Source organism: Pituophis catenifer, unplaced genomic scaffold (genome assembly GCF_029215685.1).
Source record: "Pituophis catenifer annectens isolate HBS135680 unplaced genomic scaffold, rPitCat1.0.hap2 SCAF_6, whole genome shotgun sequence".
Classification (NCBI taxonomy): Eukaryota; Metazoa; Chordata; class Lepidosauria; order Squamata; family Colubridae; genus Pituophis; species Pituophis catenifer.
In genome coordinates this window covers 29,922,933-29,937,860 of record NW_027256886.1, presented here as the reverse complement: position 1 = coordinate 29,937,860, position 14,928 = coordinate 29,922,933, and the positions used below count along the sequence as shown (strand labels likewise).

At 33.9% G+C, this 14,928-nt stretch overlaps 1 protein-coding gene across 1 annotated transcript in view; it reads left to right on the top strand.

The window, feature by feature from the left end:
- NYAP2 (neuronal tyrosine-phosphorylated phosphoinositide-3-kinase adaptor 2) overlaps positions 1-14,713 on the top strand; it is a 118,947-nt gene extending 104,234 nt beyond the window's left edge. Inside the window, exon 6 of the mRNA XM_070946174.1 lies at positions 14,486-14,713. Coding sequence (XP_070802275.1) covers positions 14,486-14,713 — 228 coding nt within the window. The remainder of the gene's footprint in view (positions 1-14,485) is intronic.
- Positions 14,714-14,928: the final 215 nt, after the last annotated feature.

Sequence of the window (14,928 nt, the reverse complement as noted above, 5' to 3'; positions counted from 1 at the left end):
TTATTTTCCTTGCCAGCAGAGATATGATTGGCTACATTGCATTCTGGAGACAGCAGTTTTCAAAATAACATACTTGTTTCCTACCTCTTGTCTCTGTGTGTATGAGCTTAAGAAATGGAGAATTACCGTACTTTTTTCTTTAGAGGAGGGGTGTCCAAATTTGGCAACTGCAAGACTTATGGACTTTGACTCCCAGAATTCCCAAGCCCCTTGGGAGTTGGGTGGCATAGAAATGCGACAAAATAAAATAAATAAAATAATAAATAAGTCAGCCAGCCAGCCAGCCACAGATCTTAAAGTTGTCAAGGTTGGACACTCCTGCTTTAGAATGCCTCTTTTCTTTAAACATAATCAGAAAACTTTGCCACCATTTCTTTGCCAACATATTTGATTGGACATTTCAAAAAATGATTATCCTAGCTGGGATATAAAGGCAAGATTTTTTTTCTCATGTTGTTTATAGGCTTGTAAATATTGATAAGTCTTTATAAAAATATGGCAAAAATAAATATTTACACATATCTATGAACAGTCTGTACCAGTGGTGAAATGTAAAATGAGTTACTACCGGTTCTGTGGGCGTGGCTTGGTGTGTGTGTGTGGGGGTAATGTGACTGGGTGACCAACTTTTTTTTTTTTTTACTTTTAAAAGCATTTTTTCTACAACCTTTTCAGCTGAAGAGGTTGCAGAAAAAAATACTTTTCAAAGCCTCTGACGATCAGGCAACTCAGCTAGGATCATCAAAAGCCTTTAAAAGCATTTTTTTCTACAACCACTTCGGCCAAAGAGGTTGTAGAAAAAATGCTTTTAAAAGCCTCTGACGATCCCAGCTGAGCTGCGCGATCATCAAAGGTCATCAAATTTTTTCAGCTGAAGAGGTTGTAGAAAAAATGTTTTTAAAAGTTAAAAAAAAGCCTCTGATGATCGCGCGGCTCAGCTGGGCATGGGGGGGTGGGGGCATGCAAGGATTTTTGCTATCGGTTCTCCGAACCACCTGCCACCATCGCTACCGGATTGAGCAATCCAGTCCAAATCGGGAGCATTTCACCCCTGGTCTGTACTATAATCTCTACAAAAGATCCATCAACAGAGTATCCTCAGGATGAAAAAAGGAAAGAAAATTCAAATTAATTAATTGTAATAGCAGCAATCTTAGAAGTAGAAACAACAATAACCATAGGCCTACAGGTACATACTGCTGCTATGTTCTGCTACTATTCCTGTTAATTCTTCTCCTAATGTATGAATTGCCACAATTTTGAAAGTGTAGATTTGTTTATTACTTGAGGCAACAATGATAAAACTTTATGGTTTCTTTTAAATATTCAAAAATATGGAGTGAGAATGTAAAATTTGCTGGTGCCATAAGCAAAGAAAAAACCTATCTTGCTCCATCACTAATGCTCCATCACTGATCAGTTCATTATCAATATAGCCTGATCTTGCTGAAATGTTCTAAAGAAAACTTCTTAGAGAAACCTGTTGGGTCAGATGAGAGTCAAGACAAGAGAAAAGGAAAGAGACAGTAATTTACTATGTGTAGTATTACAGATCTGTAGTACTACAGATAGTTCTACAGAATCTGTATTACAGAATCAATATGGGTTAAAAATGTGAAATAGTGCTGCTACAAAAAATAATTCCTTCTGATAAAATTATATATCACAATCTATGACTTACAGTATTAAATAAAGCACCGTTCATTGTGGAAACATAACACATTTTCTTGATATAACCAGTTAGTGGGTTCTCTGGAATATCTTTAAAAATTTAATGAATTTGGTTATACCTGTCTTTGATATTTCCATCATATTGTCACATCTTATTGTCTTTGTTTCAGACTGGATTCTTATATTTTTGCTGATCTCTGTAATATAGATTTCCGTTTCACAACGTACAATAAAACACATTTTCAAACTGCATAGTGTCCATATAACATGATGAATCACAAGTAAAAAAAAAAAAATTAGAACTTAGCAATATGTAAAAAACCCACCCATTAAGCAAGGTTTTCTTTTCAGACATAGTTCAGGCATAAATTTGTGATTGAGTTCCTTCAAATTCTCCTAGCAAATAATTATATACTCTTAAATTTTAGAATCTGCCCAACCTTTTTGCAGAATCTCAATGTAATTTTAATTAAGGTTCTAAAATGTTAGAAGATGACTTTATCTCAGTATTTTTGATAACCACGAGAGGGAGCAATTGGTCTTTTTTCTTTTAATACTATCTACTTTTTTTCCCAAAGACAACTGCTTGTACACTAAAAATTTAGTTTTTAACCTAGCATTTTTAAATCTGCTTTCAACCACAGCAGCAAGCATTTAACTGCCTTATAGTTTTCTGTTCAACTGATCCCGAATTAGATATGTTTCCTCATAAAAGTGTCAACATAGATTTCCTTTCCTCTGCTTTCCTTCTCATTTTAAAATAGAACAAGCTGATTCTTCTTTTATGTAACATCTAGGAATTGTGTGACTAATATTGGCACATAGAGAATACTGTCTGCCATGCAGATAAAGATGTATGTGCTGGGTGTCCCAGGAGATCCCTCTTAACAATTAGCTGGTCTAATAAAGCAAATTTCTACAACTCATAAAAATACATCATCAATATTTTGATTGACAGCATGAACAGCTGGTCTGTTCTTGGAGTCTTTCCTAACCCCTTTCTCCATATATGTTGAAGACATTAAATTTTGAGGAATGCACTACTTGATTGAATGTTGCCATCTTTAAATGGACATGATTAAAAAAAGAACTAAGTAGAATTTCATACACAAGAAAGCTGAGCTACTTTTGGGTGTTGAAATAATAATGTACACTTCTGCCATGTATCTTTTGATTGCAAGTCGTTTGAATTCTAATATTACACATGCAATTGTCCATCATATGAAAACCTGATAATCTGGTAATATAGATTATTAAAATAACTGAGACTAATTTCAAGCTGGTACGAACAAGATTTTCATGGCAGAAAAGACAGGCCACAGGCAAATCTATGGCATTGTGTAAATGTTATAAGAATTCCCACAGATGTCTCTGAAATGATTTATGATCAGCCAGTCAGATAGAAGCTGCAAATAACATAAAGTAGAATGCAAATGATTTGAAAATTGTTATATTTAGCTTAATTCTGGGGGCTCTTGAAGGACAGAAGGAAGATAAGCATACAGTAGAAATTGCAATGTTACAAGAAAACAAGAATTCAGCACATGCCTAAGACTGCAGACAGAAAAGGTGTGTGTGTGTGGGGGGGGAATAAGAATGCATAGAAATAGCTATTAAATTACTTGTAGTATCCTGTGGTTCCTTAATTTCTGCTCCTGCATTTCTAACTATTCAATCTCAGCAAGATACAATATATAAAGATTTAAATCAATTTCAGATAGTTGTTTTTATGAACCAACAAATTAGTGACGCAACAGACATGATTCTAAGACTGAGCCACTGAATGGAAAGGAACTTATTGTATGCCCTGGAGTGGGAATGGGCTAGTCTCAATTCAGTTTCAGCAATATTTGTAGCATAATTTGTCTGCATGTAGATGTGGCATACATGATCATGAACCTTTTTAGGAGGGTTTCTCATAAGGTAAAGGTAGCCTATTTACTCGCAGCTTTGTTGCTTTATAAGCCATTTTTTAGATCTTTAATGGACAGCAATCCTGACTAATTTTTACCCATTCCCTCCATTTAATTAAGTATTTAAAAAGCATTTTTAGAAAATTGTCCTGTTACGCCTAATCTTTGGCAATAATAGAAATCCATCAATTTTTTATTAGAAAAACTATTCATTGGAATCCATGATTTGTCTCCTTTTCCAATTAACTGAATATTCTATGACAATTTACAGCAAGGAATCACAGATAACATTTTATCATAAGTAGCAACTCTTTAGGGTATAAAACAAGTTAATGTTTAATCCCTGATTTGGCCTTTCAACAACATTTATTCAATTTCTTCAATCTTTTTCTTCTTCATGGTTTATAGTGTAATCCTAGATAAATACAGTTGTGTAAAGTATGCAATCTTAAAATAATTCCAATCACACTTTCTTAGATTATTTTTTCCTATTCAGAAATATTTATATAGATATAAGCTTTACTAGGAGACTTACAACCTAATGTGCATATACACACACATATAATCTTGAAACAATGTATAACAATTAAAGTTACAATTATAGGAATATCTTCTTAGAATAAATCCTATTGATTCAATTCAACTTAATAAATGTGTAAAGAATTGCAGCTTATTAAGATGATTGTTGTTGATCATGTAGATATATTGTTTCATTGATTAATTTGAGGTCAGACTTAACTTCCTGGTTAAGTGAAATTTTTCATTTGTGGAATCATTTTTTTCCAAAAAATCAAAATATGCTGATTAAGGTGTATTACCCATTTTTAATTTGCTTTGGCAGAGCTATGCTTTAATACTTCCTTTTTTGTACAATCTAAAGTATTGTCGTTTACAAAACGAAGACTGGAAATTAGGTTGCTGACATTTTGAAGTAGTTGTTTTTTTTAGCAAGCTAAGAAATAAATTACTTCCCACAATATTGTTGAATTGCTTTCAGACAAATTCCTTTTTTCCACCTCTGTTTGAAATGCTGTGCCTTCTTTTCTTTTTTAGTGTACCTTTATGTTTAACTCAGGGCAATAATTTTGTAGAATATTATTCATACATTTAAGAACACAAGAATAAAAACACTGATATAAAGCCGAAGCTTGTTAAAAAAATGGGATTGTGTGTCCTGTCCCCTGTCTTATTAAGGAAAATAAAGAGCCAATTGAGACTATGATATAAATAGAACATCATTTGTTTCATCTCAGATACATTTCCATTTTGTTAAGAAATACAGTGGTTTTTTTTATCATTTTGATATGAAAACACAGTGGATTTTCTGTATTTATCTGTGTGTGAGAGAGGGAGACACTACACAGTGTACTGTGAAAAGATTCTGTTTTTATCACCATCACTTTGTTACATCACAGACTGCTCTAGCCTTGTTGCCATGGTGATCATGATTTCATCAGATTCCCTCAAATGTTTGTATAGCCTTATACAGTATATTGCACTTACGGCACCTGTATAGTACTTTGTCTGTATACTGTATGCCCATAATTATGTATATCTATTCACCCATGTATGTATGTATGTATAGTTTGTTTATATATCTGTATATGTACATGTGTCTCTTCATGGTCTATCATTGAAATGTTTGAATTCTTCATATACATTATATGTAGTATGCAAGTTATAATCAAGTATGGATGCCAGCACTCACTTTTGATAATTTATAATCTTCATTTTGTCTTGTTGAACAATGAAAATAAAACTTTATGTATTTTAAATGAGAATTTTAAAATATGATTACTTTTCTATTTTTTTTTAAACCTCTACAATAACCCTTTAAATCCAGGAGGGGCTCATACCATTTCAATTAAGCTCCCTGCAGAATGGTGTTTCACATGTATTCTCAGATGACCTAAAGAAAAAAACCTACATGCATTTAAAACAAATATTAAGACCAGCAAGACCAAAGTAGTACTGATGAGATTTTCAGATAAAGAAAGCAAATATGTCATCAGGAGAAAATCAGCACAGAAACAACAAACTAAGGATTTCACTTCACTTCTCTTCTTGAGAGAATGTATATATTCATTACTTTACATTATTTCTATGATATCCCATTACCAAACAAAAGATAACAACAGAACAGAAAAATAATAAACCAATTCACACATTAATAAAATAAAAATTTATAACTTGACACAGTGCATAATACACCCTAATATGTATAATTTATTCTGCTATTATATAAATCAGGGTTGAAATCCAGCAGGTTCTAACAGGTTCTGGAGAACCAGTAGCGGAAATTTTGAGTAGTTCGGAGAACCAGCAAATACCACCTCTGGCTGGCCCCAGAGTGGGGTGGGAATGGAGATTTTGCAATATCCTTCCCTTGCCATGCCCACCAAGCCATGCCCACAGAACCGGTAGGGAAAAATTTTGAATTTCACACCTGATATAAATACCTGTGCTTGGAAAAAGACTGGCTTCTTATATTAATACTGCTTATAGCTTCCATGCAAGGCTTTGTTCTTAATCATTTTTAGCCATAGGCAGCCTTAGCCTTAGCCATAGTCAGAGTTATCACATAGAAAGACCCTACTAACTTCCTTATTCCTGGGTTTTAGTTGGCAGATTAAAAAGGAGGAGGAAATTGCTTCTAAGAATTGGACTAATATGGGAAAATTCTTAGTAGTTGCCATGTATTTAAGGCACTGATGAGCATTCATGATCATGCTCATCTGCAATTGCCTTCTTCCAAGAGTGTCAACCTGTCCAGCCAGCTGGAGCAGAATGGACATGCTGAAGAGCCCACCAGCCAAAGAGCTGGCAAAGACTAGAAGACTGTTTTTCCACAGTGGCCCCTGCTCTATGGAACATCCTCCCTTTGGAGATTAGAATGGCCCTGTTAGCTTTCTCTAAACCTGGTTATGTTCTGAGCTCTAGGCACTGAATCTGATCAAGAACCCATTGCCTAGTATTTCTAACTAGCCAAGTATCTTGGCTATTATGTATATTTATTTTGGATGCTTCTATTGTTTTAAAATGTTTTTAGTATTTTGACTGTAATATATGAATGATACACTAGACAACTCATGGCCTGTTGAGTAATTGTTTTAGAGATATTTCATTAGATTCCTCAATGACTTCAACAATGGCAGAGCTGCTAATGTACCACCTTCAAGTTCTTTAAAATATAGGTAAATATCAAGAGATGTATCTGCCTTGAAAATAGCCTGATTTAAACTGTATGGCAGAGTGAAACAGAGCTAACCACAGAAAAAGTTTGGTGACATTTTGTGTTATGTGATAAAACATTTCATGACATTTGTATTATGTGATAAAATGTTCTATGATAATTTTATGTCATAAAATGTTTTCTAAAGTTTTCCAAATTTTATGGGAATTATGATCACAGGATTTTGGATGCATTCTGTAAATTAGCCGATCTGAGGTATCTTGGTTCAAAAATAGTTGCCCTATGATGCACTCTTTTGCCTGGTTAAACAGGAGAGTTTTAGTAGCATATAGTTTATGGAATTATTCACAGTATCATTTAAAAGACTGATTTATTCAATCCGTTCTGCATATTGTTATAGCTAAGCATTCTTATATTTTAAATAAAGAAATGAAAAACTTCTGGCCTCATCATTGTTTAACTTGAAGCTAGTTTCAGCTTCATTGGGCCAACATTTCAGCACACTTTTTAACCTGTGGTTGACTGACGCATTGCATGCTGTTACTTTTCCTAAGAACTAGGTAAAATGAAGAATAAAACTTAACATAAAACTAAGTAAAATATCAAGGAACCATAATCACAGGAATATGCAGAGAATGTACATTTACAATATATTTATAAGAAATAAAATTAAAAACTTTTTTCAAAAAAAAAATTGCAGGAATATCACTGATATCCTCAAACAGATGGCCATTGTAATTCCTCTTTCTTCTCTGACAATTCAAAATTAAAAAAAAAGAAAAGAAAAAGAAACATAGCTGTATAGACATCCCCAAAACTCAGAAACTAGTAGGCAAGTTTTAAAAAAATTCAAATGAAAACAACAATAAAACAGATATCATTACCAAGCTAATTTTGAATTTTGGAATATTTGTCACTGTTTAGCACTTTGGGTAGACTATGTCAAAATTGAGTAAAAATGTATCTAATGTGATGGAATTTGTCAAAGTTCCCAGCACATCTCTTTTCACAGTAACTCACTAAGTAAATATTATTTGGAAAAGTAGCTGTTGCCCTACAGCTCGTAATATGTTTCCATAGTGATATACAGTATATTTTGCCCTGAGCATTTTCTATAGTTTTTATTTCTACACCTCATTCCTCCAACTGGACACTTGCCACCAAAAGACTCTAGATAAAAGCTTGGGCAGTTCTACTTATTGGACCTCCAGATAATCAGTAACGTCACACTTCACAGTGGGCACATTAGTGCTCTGAAGCCTCCCAGTCTTTGTTAGGAAATATCTCTACTAACATAAAGCATACTTACTTTTTAAGGATAATAATTTCCATTCAGTGAATGTTAATTATATTATTTGTCCTTGAGGATTTTTTTCCAGGTAGACTGATGGATTTACAGAACCGTGCAATAAATTATTGCAATCTCATGTATTTTCTTGCTGGAAGAAGGCCAAATCTTCACAAAAAGAGGTGGTGAGAGGTGGTGAGAGAGGTGGTATGAGAGAAAAGGAGTATCTATCCCTCCCTCCCTCCCTCCATCTCTCCCTCCCTCCCTCCCTCCCTCCATCCATCCATCCATCCACTCATCCATCCAAAGACACACACACAACAACACACACACACACACACACACACACACACACACACACAATATAACAAGATCAAATCTGGATTGGTCACCGGGACCAGGGATTTACTCTTCCAAGCTTTCAGACTCTTGCTGGAGCCCATGGAAGCTTGGAAGAATAAATCTCTGGTCCCAATGACTGATTCCCAGTCCCAGATTCGATCTTGCATTGTTATCCTGAAGCAAATATATTTGCCTTCATTCATAATATAACAACAGCACAAGATCTTCCATCTCTGGGTTAATTGTGTCGAGGACTTGTTTCAGAAAATTAGATGTGGTTTCTAGATTATTGGATTCTTTTGTTTTTAGAATAGCACAAAGGAATGGATTTGAGAAACCAAGAACAATACTAATTGTGAAAAACATATTTCACTAAACCTATTGTGAAATTCATTCCAGGGATTAATGAACAATTTGAAAATTCTTGAATCCTGAAGCATAGTCATTATGATACAAAATTCTATATTGGAAAGTGTGTGAACATCATTCTAAAATTGAAAATATTTTCAGTATGGAAAGTATGGAAATGACATGTATAGAATCAGTGTATATTGTATACACAGTATAAACTAAATCTCTATGGAGATTCTCCATCATCCAGGACATGGTTGTCCCAAAGATGCTTTTTCCAAAAGGCAATTGGATGTGGGTGTTTTTTTTTCCTTTGAAAACATTTTGCTTCTCATTCATTCTTCATTCAAGAAGCTGATTCAGTTCTAGTCAGTGTTATTCTGTGAATTCATGATGCATTAGACAGCAGTATTCATGACAAACCATGATGATGTCAAAACATTGACATCACAGTCTTATAGTACAAATATCACAGTCTTATAGTACAAATAAGAATAATATGTAAGTCACAATATTTGTGTGATGTTGTAAGTCACAATATTTGTGTGATGATGTCATGACAATTAGGTCATCATCCCCACCCCAACTGCAAATGCCTACACCTTTAATAACTTAGAAAATAAATTTTCTTTGTTAAAAAGTATACCCCGATTTATTTAAGAAAACACCCTGCTTTTAAGATTACAAAAATGATTTGAAAATCTTGTCTGGTATAATTCATTTTATTCCCTTCATTTCAATCTTTTTTTTTAAATTCAAAATAGAAACACAATAAATTGTTAAAAATTCACATTAGAAAAAATAACACAAAGAAAAATTCCAAAGCAAAAAGTGTCAGAGATTGAAATCCAGAATAATTAAACAGAATAAGTTAAAAAACTATGATACCAAAAGGACATCAAAATTAATGTTATATGCATCTCTTTGATGAGCATCCACAACCTTGTCCAAGCTAAAGTTTTAGTATCTTAAATGGTTGGATAACATATTACCCAAGGATTCCTCTGTACTTTCTTCATTTCAATAACAGAAGAAAACTTGACAAGCACGCAAACACATAAAGACCATTACAAGTGAGAAGACTTTCTTTCAGGCAGTTGATGAGCCATGTGTAAGCTTTGGAAGTCATATTAGGCCGGAAGCTTCAATGCTGCCACCTTCTCATGTGTGGGAAAGTAGGAGGGGGGATTAAGGAGAGGGGTTGTTAATAGACATATTAGCATTCTTCCTGTCGGTCAAGGTCAGGGCAATCCAGCATCTGGAGAAGGAGTGGTCAGGGGGCTGGGTCGAGATGGAACGGATGTTGATTGGAGCATATGATCGACTGGGGAGAAAGGGGATAGTTTTGGCGGTTTTGATTTACTGAGGGAAAACCTGGGCTTTTCAGATTCGGGTTTTCCCAGATGTGCTAGTTTGCCTATTCTAGTAAAGAGAACTTTGGAAAATGCTTGCTTCCACGTCTTTATTTGGAGTTGGGGTTTTTCTGGAATGCTGACACCATGGTTATTCAGATAAGCAAGACATTTTTATTATACAATATTCTTCTATTGTACACTTGTCAATAGAGCTAAAAAGAATATTTGACAATATTAAACTTTGCTTCAGAATCAAATTGATATCTTTACCTCCTTATAACATAACACAATAATTTTAGGATATTGCAAAAACACAATGTTCAAATGAAGCGTTATTCTTGATTCATCTCCAGTAATGTGAGAATTTATTAATTTCTTTTTTTATACAAACACAATGGTATCTAATAAGTCTGAAATATTAACTTTTGTTGAATAAACTGTAATCTAATGTCTATTTATATTTTTAATATTAAAACTGTTTTGCATTTTTACACACATTCCTTATCAGTCTTTAAAATTTTAATCGCAAATTGATTTATTGATAACAGGTGTTTATAAAAATGATTTTTTTGTATGGAGAGTCTAATAGGATTTAATTATTGCTTCTTATAACGCAGATGTGTCTATCTTGAATTAATATAAAAGGACTAATATTGTAATCAACTAATTAGCATTTTTTCTCATTCTGCTGTGAACTGGTCCTGTTCTTATCTTCAGGCAATAGATAAAATAGTTGAGTTTCCAGCCCCCAAGCTGGACTAGGCTGTGAGGTCTCTCTCCACGATGGCCCATTGTAGATTCTCTCATGGTCTAACAGCATAAGATAACATAAAGCAGCAAGAATCTTGTAAAATACTGCAGCTCTAATTCTTTGAATGTTTCTCTGTGTAGCAAATATTAGAGAAGAACTTTCTTAGAAATCTCCACTTGCCCAGTCCTATATAGAAAATGATATTCCACAAATGGGCTCTTTGTATGAATGGGGAAAACATAGAGGTACTTCAGAGAAATGCTCTTGTGCACTACTTTTAACTGCATGAGAATGTTGCCAGCACTTATGCATGTCTCCAGTTTTCAAGGAGTCATCAATAGTATGTAGGTAGACTGCTACCCAATGTGCAACATTAACTGATGTTAATGTTGCACATTAACTGATATGAGGAAATGCAAAGGATCTCTCTCTCTCTCTCTTCTCTCTCTCTCTCTCTCTTTCTCTCTCATCTCCATCTATTATATCTCTCTATCTCTGTCTGTCTGTCAGTCAATCAATCAATCAATAAATCAATCAATTGTCTATCAGAAGTATTGGCTAGTTAGCAAGGACCTAAACATCTTCTTTTCAACAAATGATTGGCAGACATTATCAAGAGTTCATGGAGCCAAGTCCCACAGGAAAATAAGATAACTTTAGCTAGTGATTAATTGTAACTATTCATACTCTAGTTTTTATTTCCATCATTTCTGACTCAAGGTCATGCTTGGGACATAATGCAGGGATCTGGACCACTAAATTTAAAAATTTATTCTGGGCACATTCTTATGGTTTGAAGTCAGAGAAAGCATTTATTTATTTACTGGCTTTCTATGTTACTCTAGTTGGCATCAACTCTAAGCAAAGAAGTACAGAAAATTCTAACACTTTACTGTCAATTGCCAAGATTTTTGCAACTCAAATATGGTAGCTGCACTAAACTCCACATTTTCTCTGAATTGGTGTTTGTTTATTTACTTCATACAATCCAGAAGTGTTTCCATATTTTTAAGTTGTGTTGTGTTTGCATATTTATCTACAAACTAGTGAAAGTTAGCCTATTTTATGACATATCTTCAATTGTTTTAGTGCTGAAGACAACAACGAAGAATCATACCTTGAAATGCAGTATGAAGTAACATTTCATTGAAATGAACTAGCAATAAAAGCATGATTCTGGACATATAATTAAATCAGTTAATCAGTGAACCTGATTGATTAAGTATACATTAAAAGATTAAAATTGCATGTTAAGGTATAGCTGTCTACAGGCATTTGCAGCATTAATGTGGACAATACTTATAAGTAGATAGGATTTCACTATAAGCAAAGAAATATTTTGTGTTAATACTTAATTTCTTGTTCGAATTATGGGGTCTGAAATTTAAAACCTTGGGTAGGTTGTTCCTTTATCTTATTTGAGAATTCAACAAGAATCACCAGAAGCCAGAGCTTTCTGAGTGAAGAGACTGAAATGTTTTGCTCATAACAGGAACAAAAATTGGGAAATCAAGGAAACAATACTGGAAACGAAGTTCCAGCAAGTTAGCTTTAACATTATTGTGTAATTGTCTTTCTGTGAAATAGAATTTTTGCAGAACAAAACCTTCGTAAAATACTACCACTAATATGGTGAAGATGAAAATATGGTTGGAAGAGAAAAGGGACAGGGTAACATCTTAAGAATCCTAAAAGAAATTCCGGTCACTATGGAATTCAGATTATAATCATGTATACCCCCAATACAGGAAAAACAGTAAAATAAATATATATTAAACTGAGAACTTTCATTGCAGCACATGCAACTACAGGTAAGTCCTACCTTACTAGTTTTTTCCCCAGAGTAAATAGCAATAGTCTATATATAGCATGAAGGGGGGGGGTTGTTTAATACATTTTCGCTCTGAAGATTCTATATGCTTATTTTTGAAAAACAAATAATTCTTATTGTTAGTTACATACACCCCTACCAACTGGACCGTTTAAGCCAATTATTATTATTATTATTATTATTCACATTTCTATGCCGCCCACTCTCCGAGGACTCTGGGCGCCTTACACCAAAGACAGTATACTAAATAGCATATTGCCCCCAACAATCTGGGTCCTCATTTTACCCACCTCGGAAGGATGGAAAGCTGAGTCAACCTTGAGCCGGTGAGATTTGATCCGCTGATCTGCTGAACTAGCAGTCAGCTGAAATAGCTGCAGTGCTGCACTCTAACCACTGTGCCACCTCGGATAATAATAATAATAATAATAATAATAATAATAATAATAATAATAATAATAATAATAATAATAATAATAATAATAACAGCTTACATCCTCCGACGATACCTTAACAGTTCCTAGGTCCTTGGTTAGGACTCGAGCTGCTGAGCTATTAACCAGCCTCAAAGGCTGTGAATCTCACTAAAGATTAACCAATAAATAATAATAATAATAATAATAATAATAATAATAATAATAATAATAATAATAGTTGGCATCAACTCTAAGCAAAGAAGTACAGAAAATTGTAACACTTTACTGTCAATTGCCCAGATTTTTGCAACTCAAATATGGTAGCTGCACTAAACTCCACATTTTCTCTGAATTGGTGTTTGTTTATTTACTTCATACAATCCAGAAGTGTTCGCACAACATATGATATTTTATACTGCAGCTGGGCTTTGTTTGAAGGAAAGTTTCAGTAACTCTCCATTAAATAGATTTGATACCTGAAATGTTCAGATAAATTGCTTGGTTGTTCAAATATTAAAAATTAATCTGACATAACTGGCAAATGAATTAGATAGCTATGCTACTAGGAGCAAACACTGAATTCTGTTAATTGCTTTTTTATTTATAAATGCATCATATTCTATCTATGGCAGATATTTTGCCCAAACTCATTTAGAACATATTATGGTTTGGCAACAGGCATTTTCTTTCCAGTGCAAGATTTTTGAAACAGGCATTCTTTCTCCTGTAGTCTTATTTATTTTAGTTCAGATCTTTTAAATAATGAATTAAATATATATAGCCATTTGTATGAAACATAACCATACCATTTGTATGAAATGGTACAAGGTTTCCTTCCTAAGAAGGAGGTTGGATTAGAAGACCTCCAAGGTCCCTTCCAACTCTGTTATTCTATTCTATTCTATTCTATTCTATTCTATTCTATTCTATTCTATTCTATTCTATTCTATTCTATTCTATTCTATTCTATTCTACTCTACTCTACTCTACTCTACTCTACTCTACTCTACTCTACTCTACTCTACTCTACTCTACTCTACTCTACTCTATTAAATTCTTGATCTATACTACACTACAACCTAGATTCAATTTTAACCATGCGTTCCATTACCGCAATCAATGGATTCATGAGGCTTGAAGCCAGAAGGATTCAGTTTGGGGAAGGCTAATCTAGAATAATATTGACATGAAGACTGGAAAATTTCAGCTACTCATTTATACATCTGAAACCATTCTTCTATATGTTGTACTTCATTTTATTTTATTTCACTGTTTTAAATATTTTGTCTCCTCAAGTAACTGTTTCCTGATTTTACTCAAGAGGCCAGTACCATTCATCAATCATGTTTAAATCTTGTGCCTTTTTCTAAATAGGTGACATGCATGCAGTGGTTGCATGGAGACCATACAATGCTGGAAATGATTGAGAAAAAACGTTGCCTGTGCAAAGAAATCAAGGCACGACAGAAATCCGAGAAAGGACTTTGCAAACAAGACAGCATGCCTATCTTGCCAAGTTGGAAAAAAAGTACAGGAACCAAGAAATTCAGTCCTCCTCCATATTCCAAGCAACAAACTGTTTTCTGGGATACTGCAATATGATATGTCCATGGGGATTATCTTCCATACATTCCTGAAGACTGCACTGTCAGACTACCTTTCTAGAAAGGTAGTTGCTAGAATCTAAATTCTGGTGAAGAACTACCTAGGGAGAAAGATTACTAAAATGGAACCCTCCATCAGACTCCAGTTTATGTCTCCCACAGAAATGAAGGCATGCACCTTTTCTGAGGATTCTTTTGGACCAAGAAAAAGAG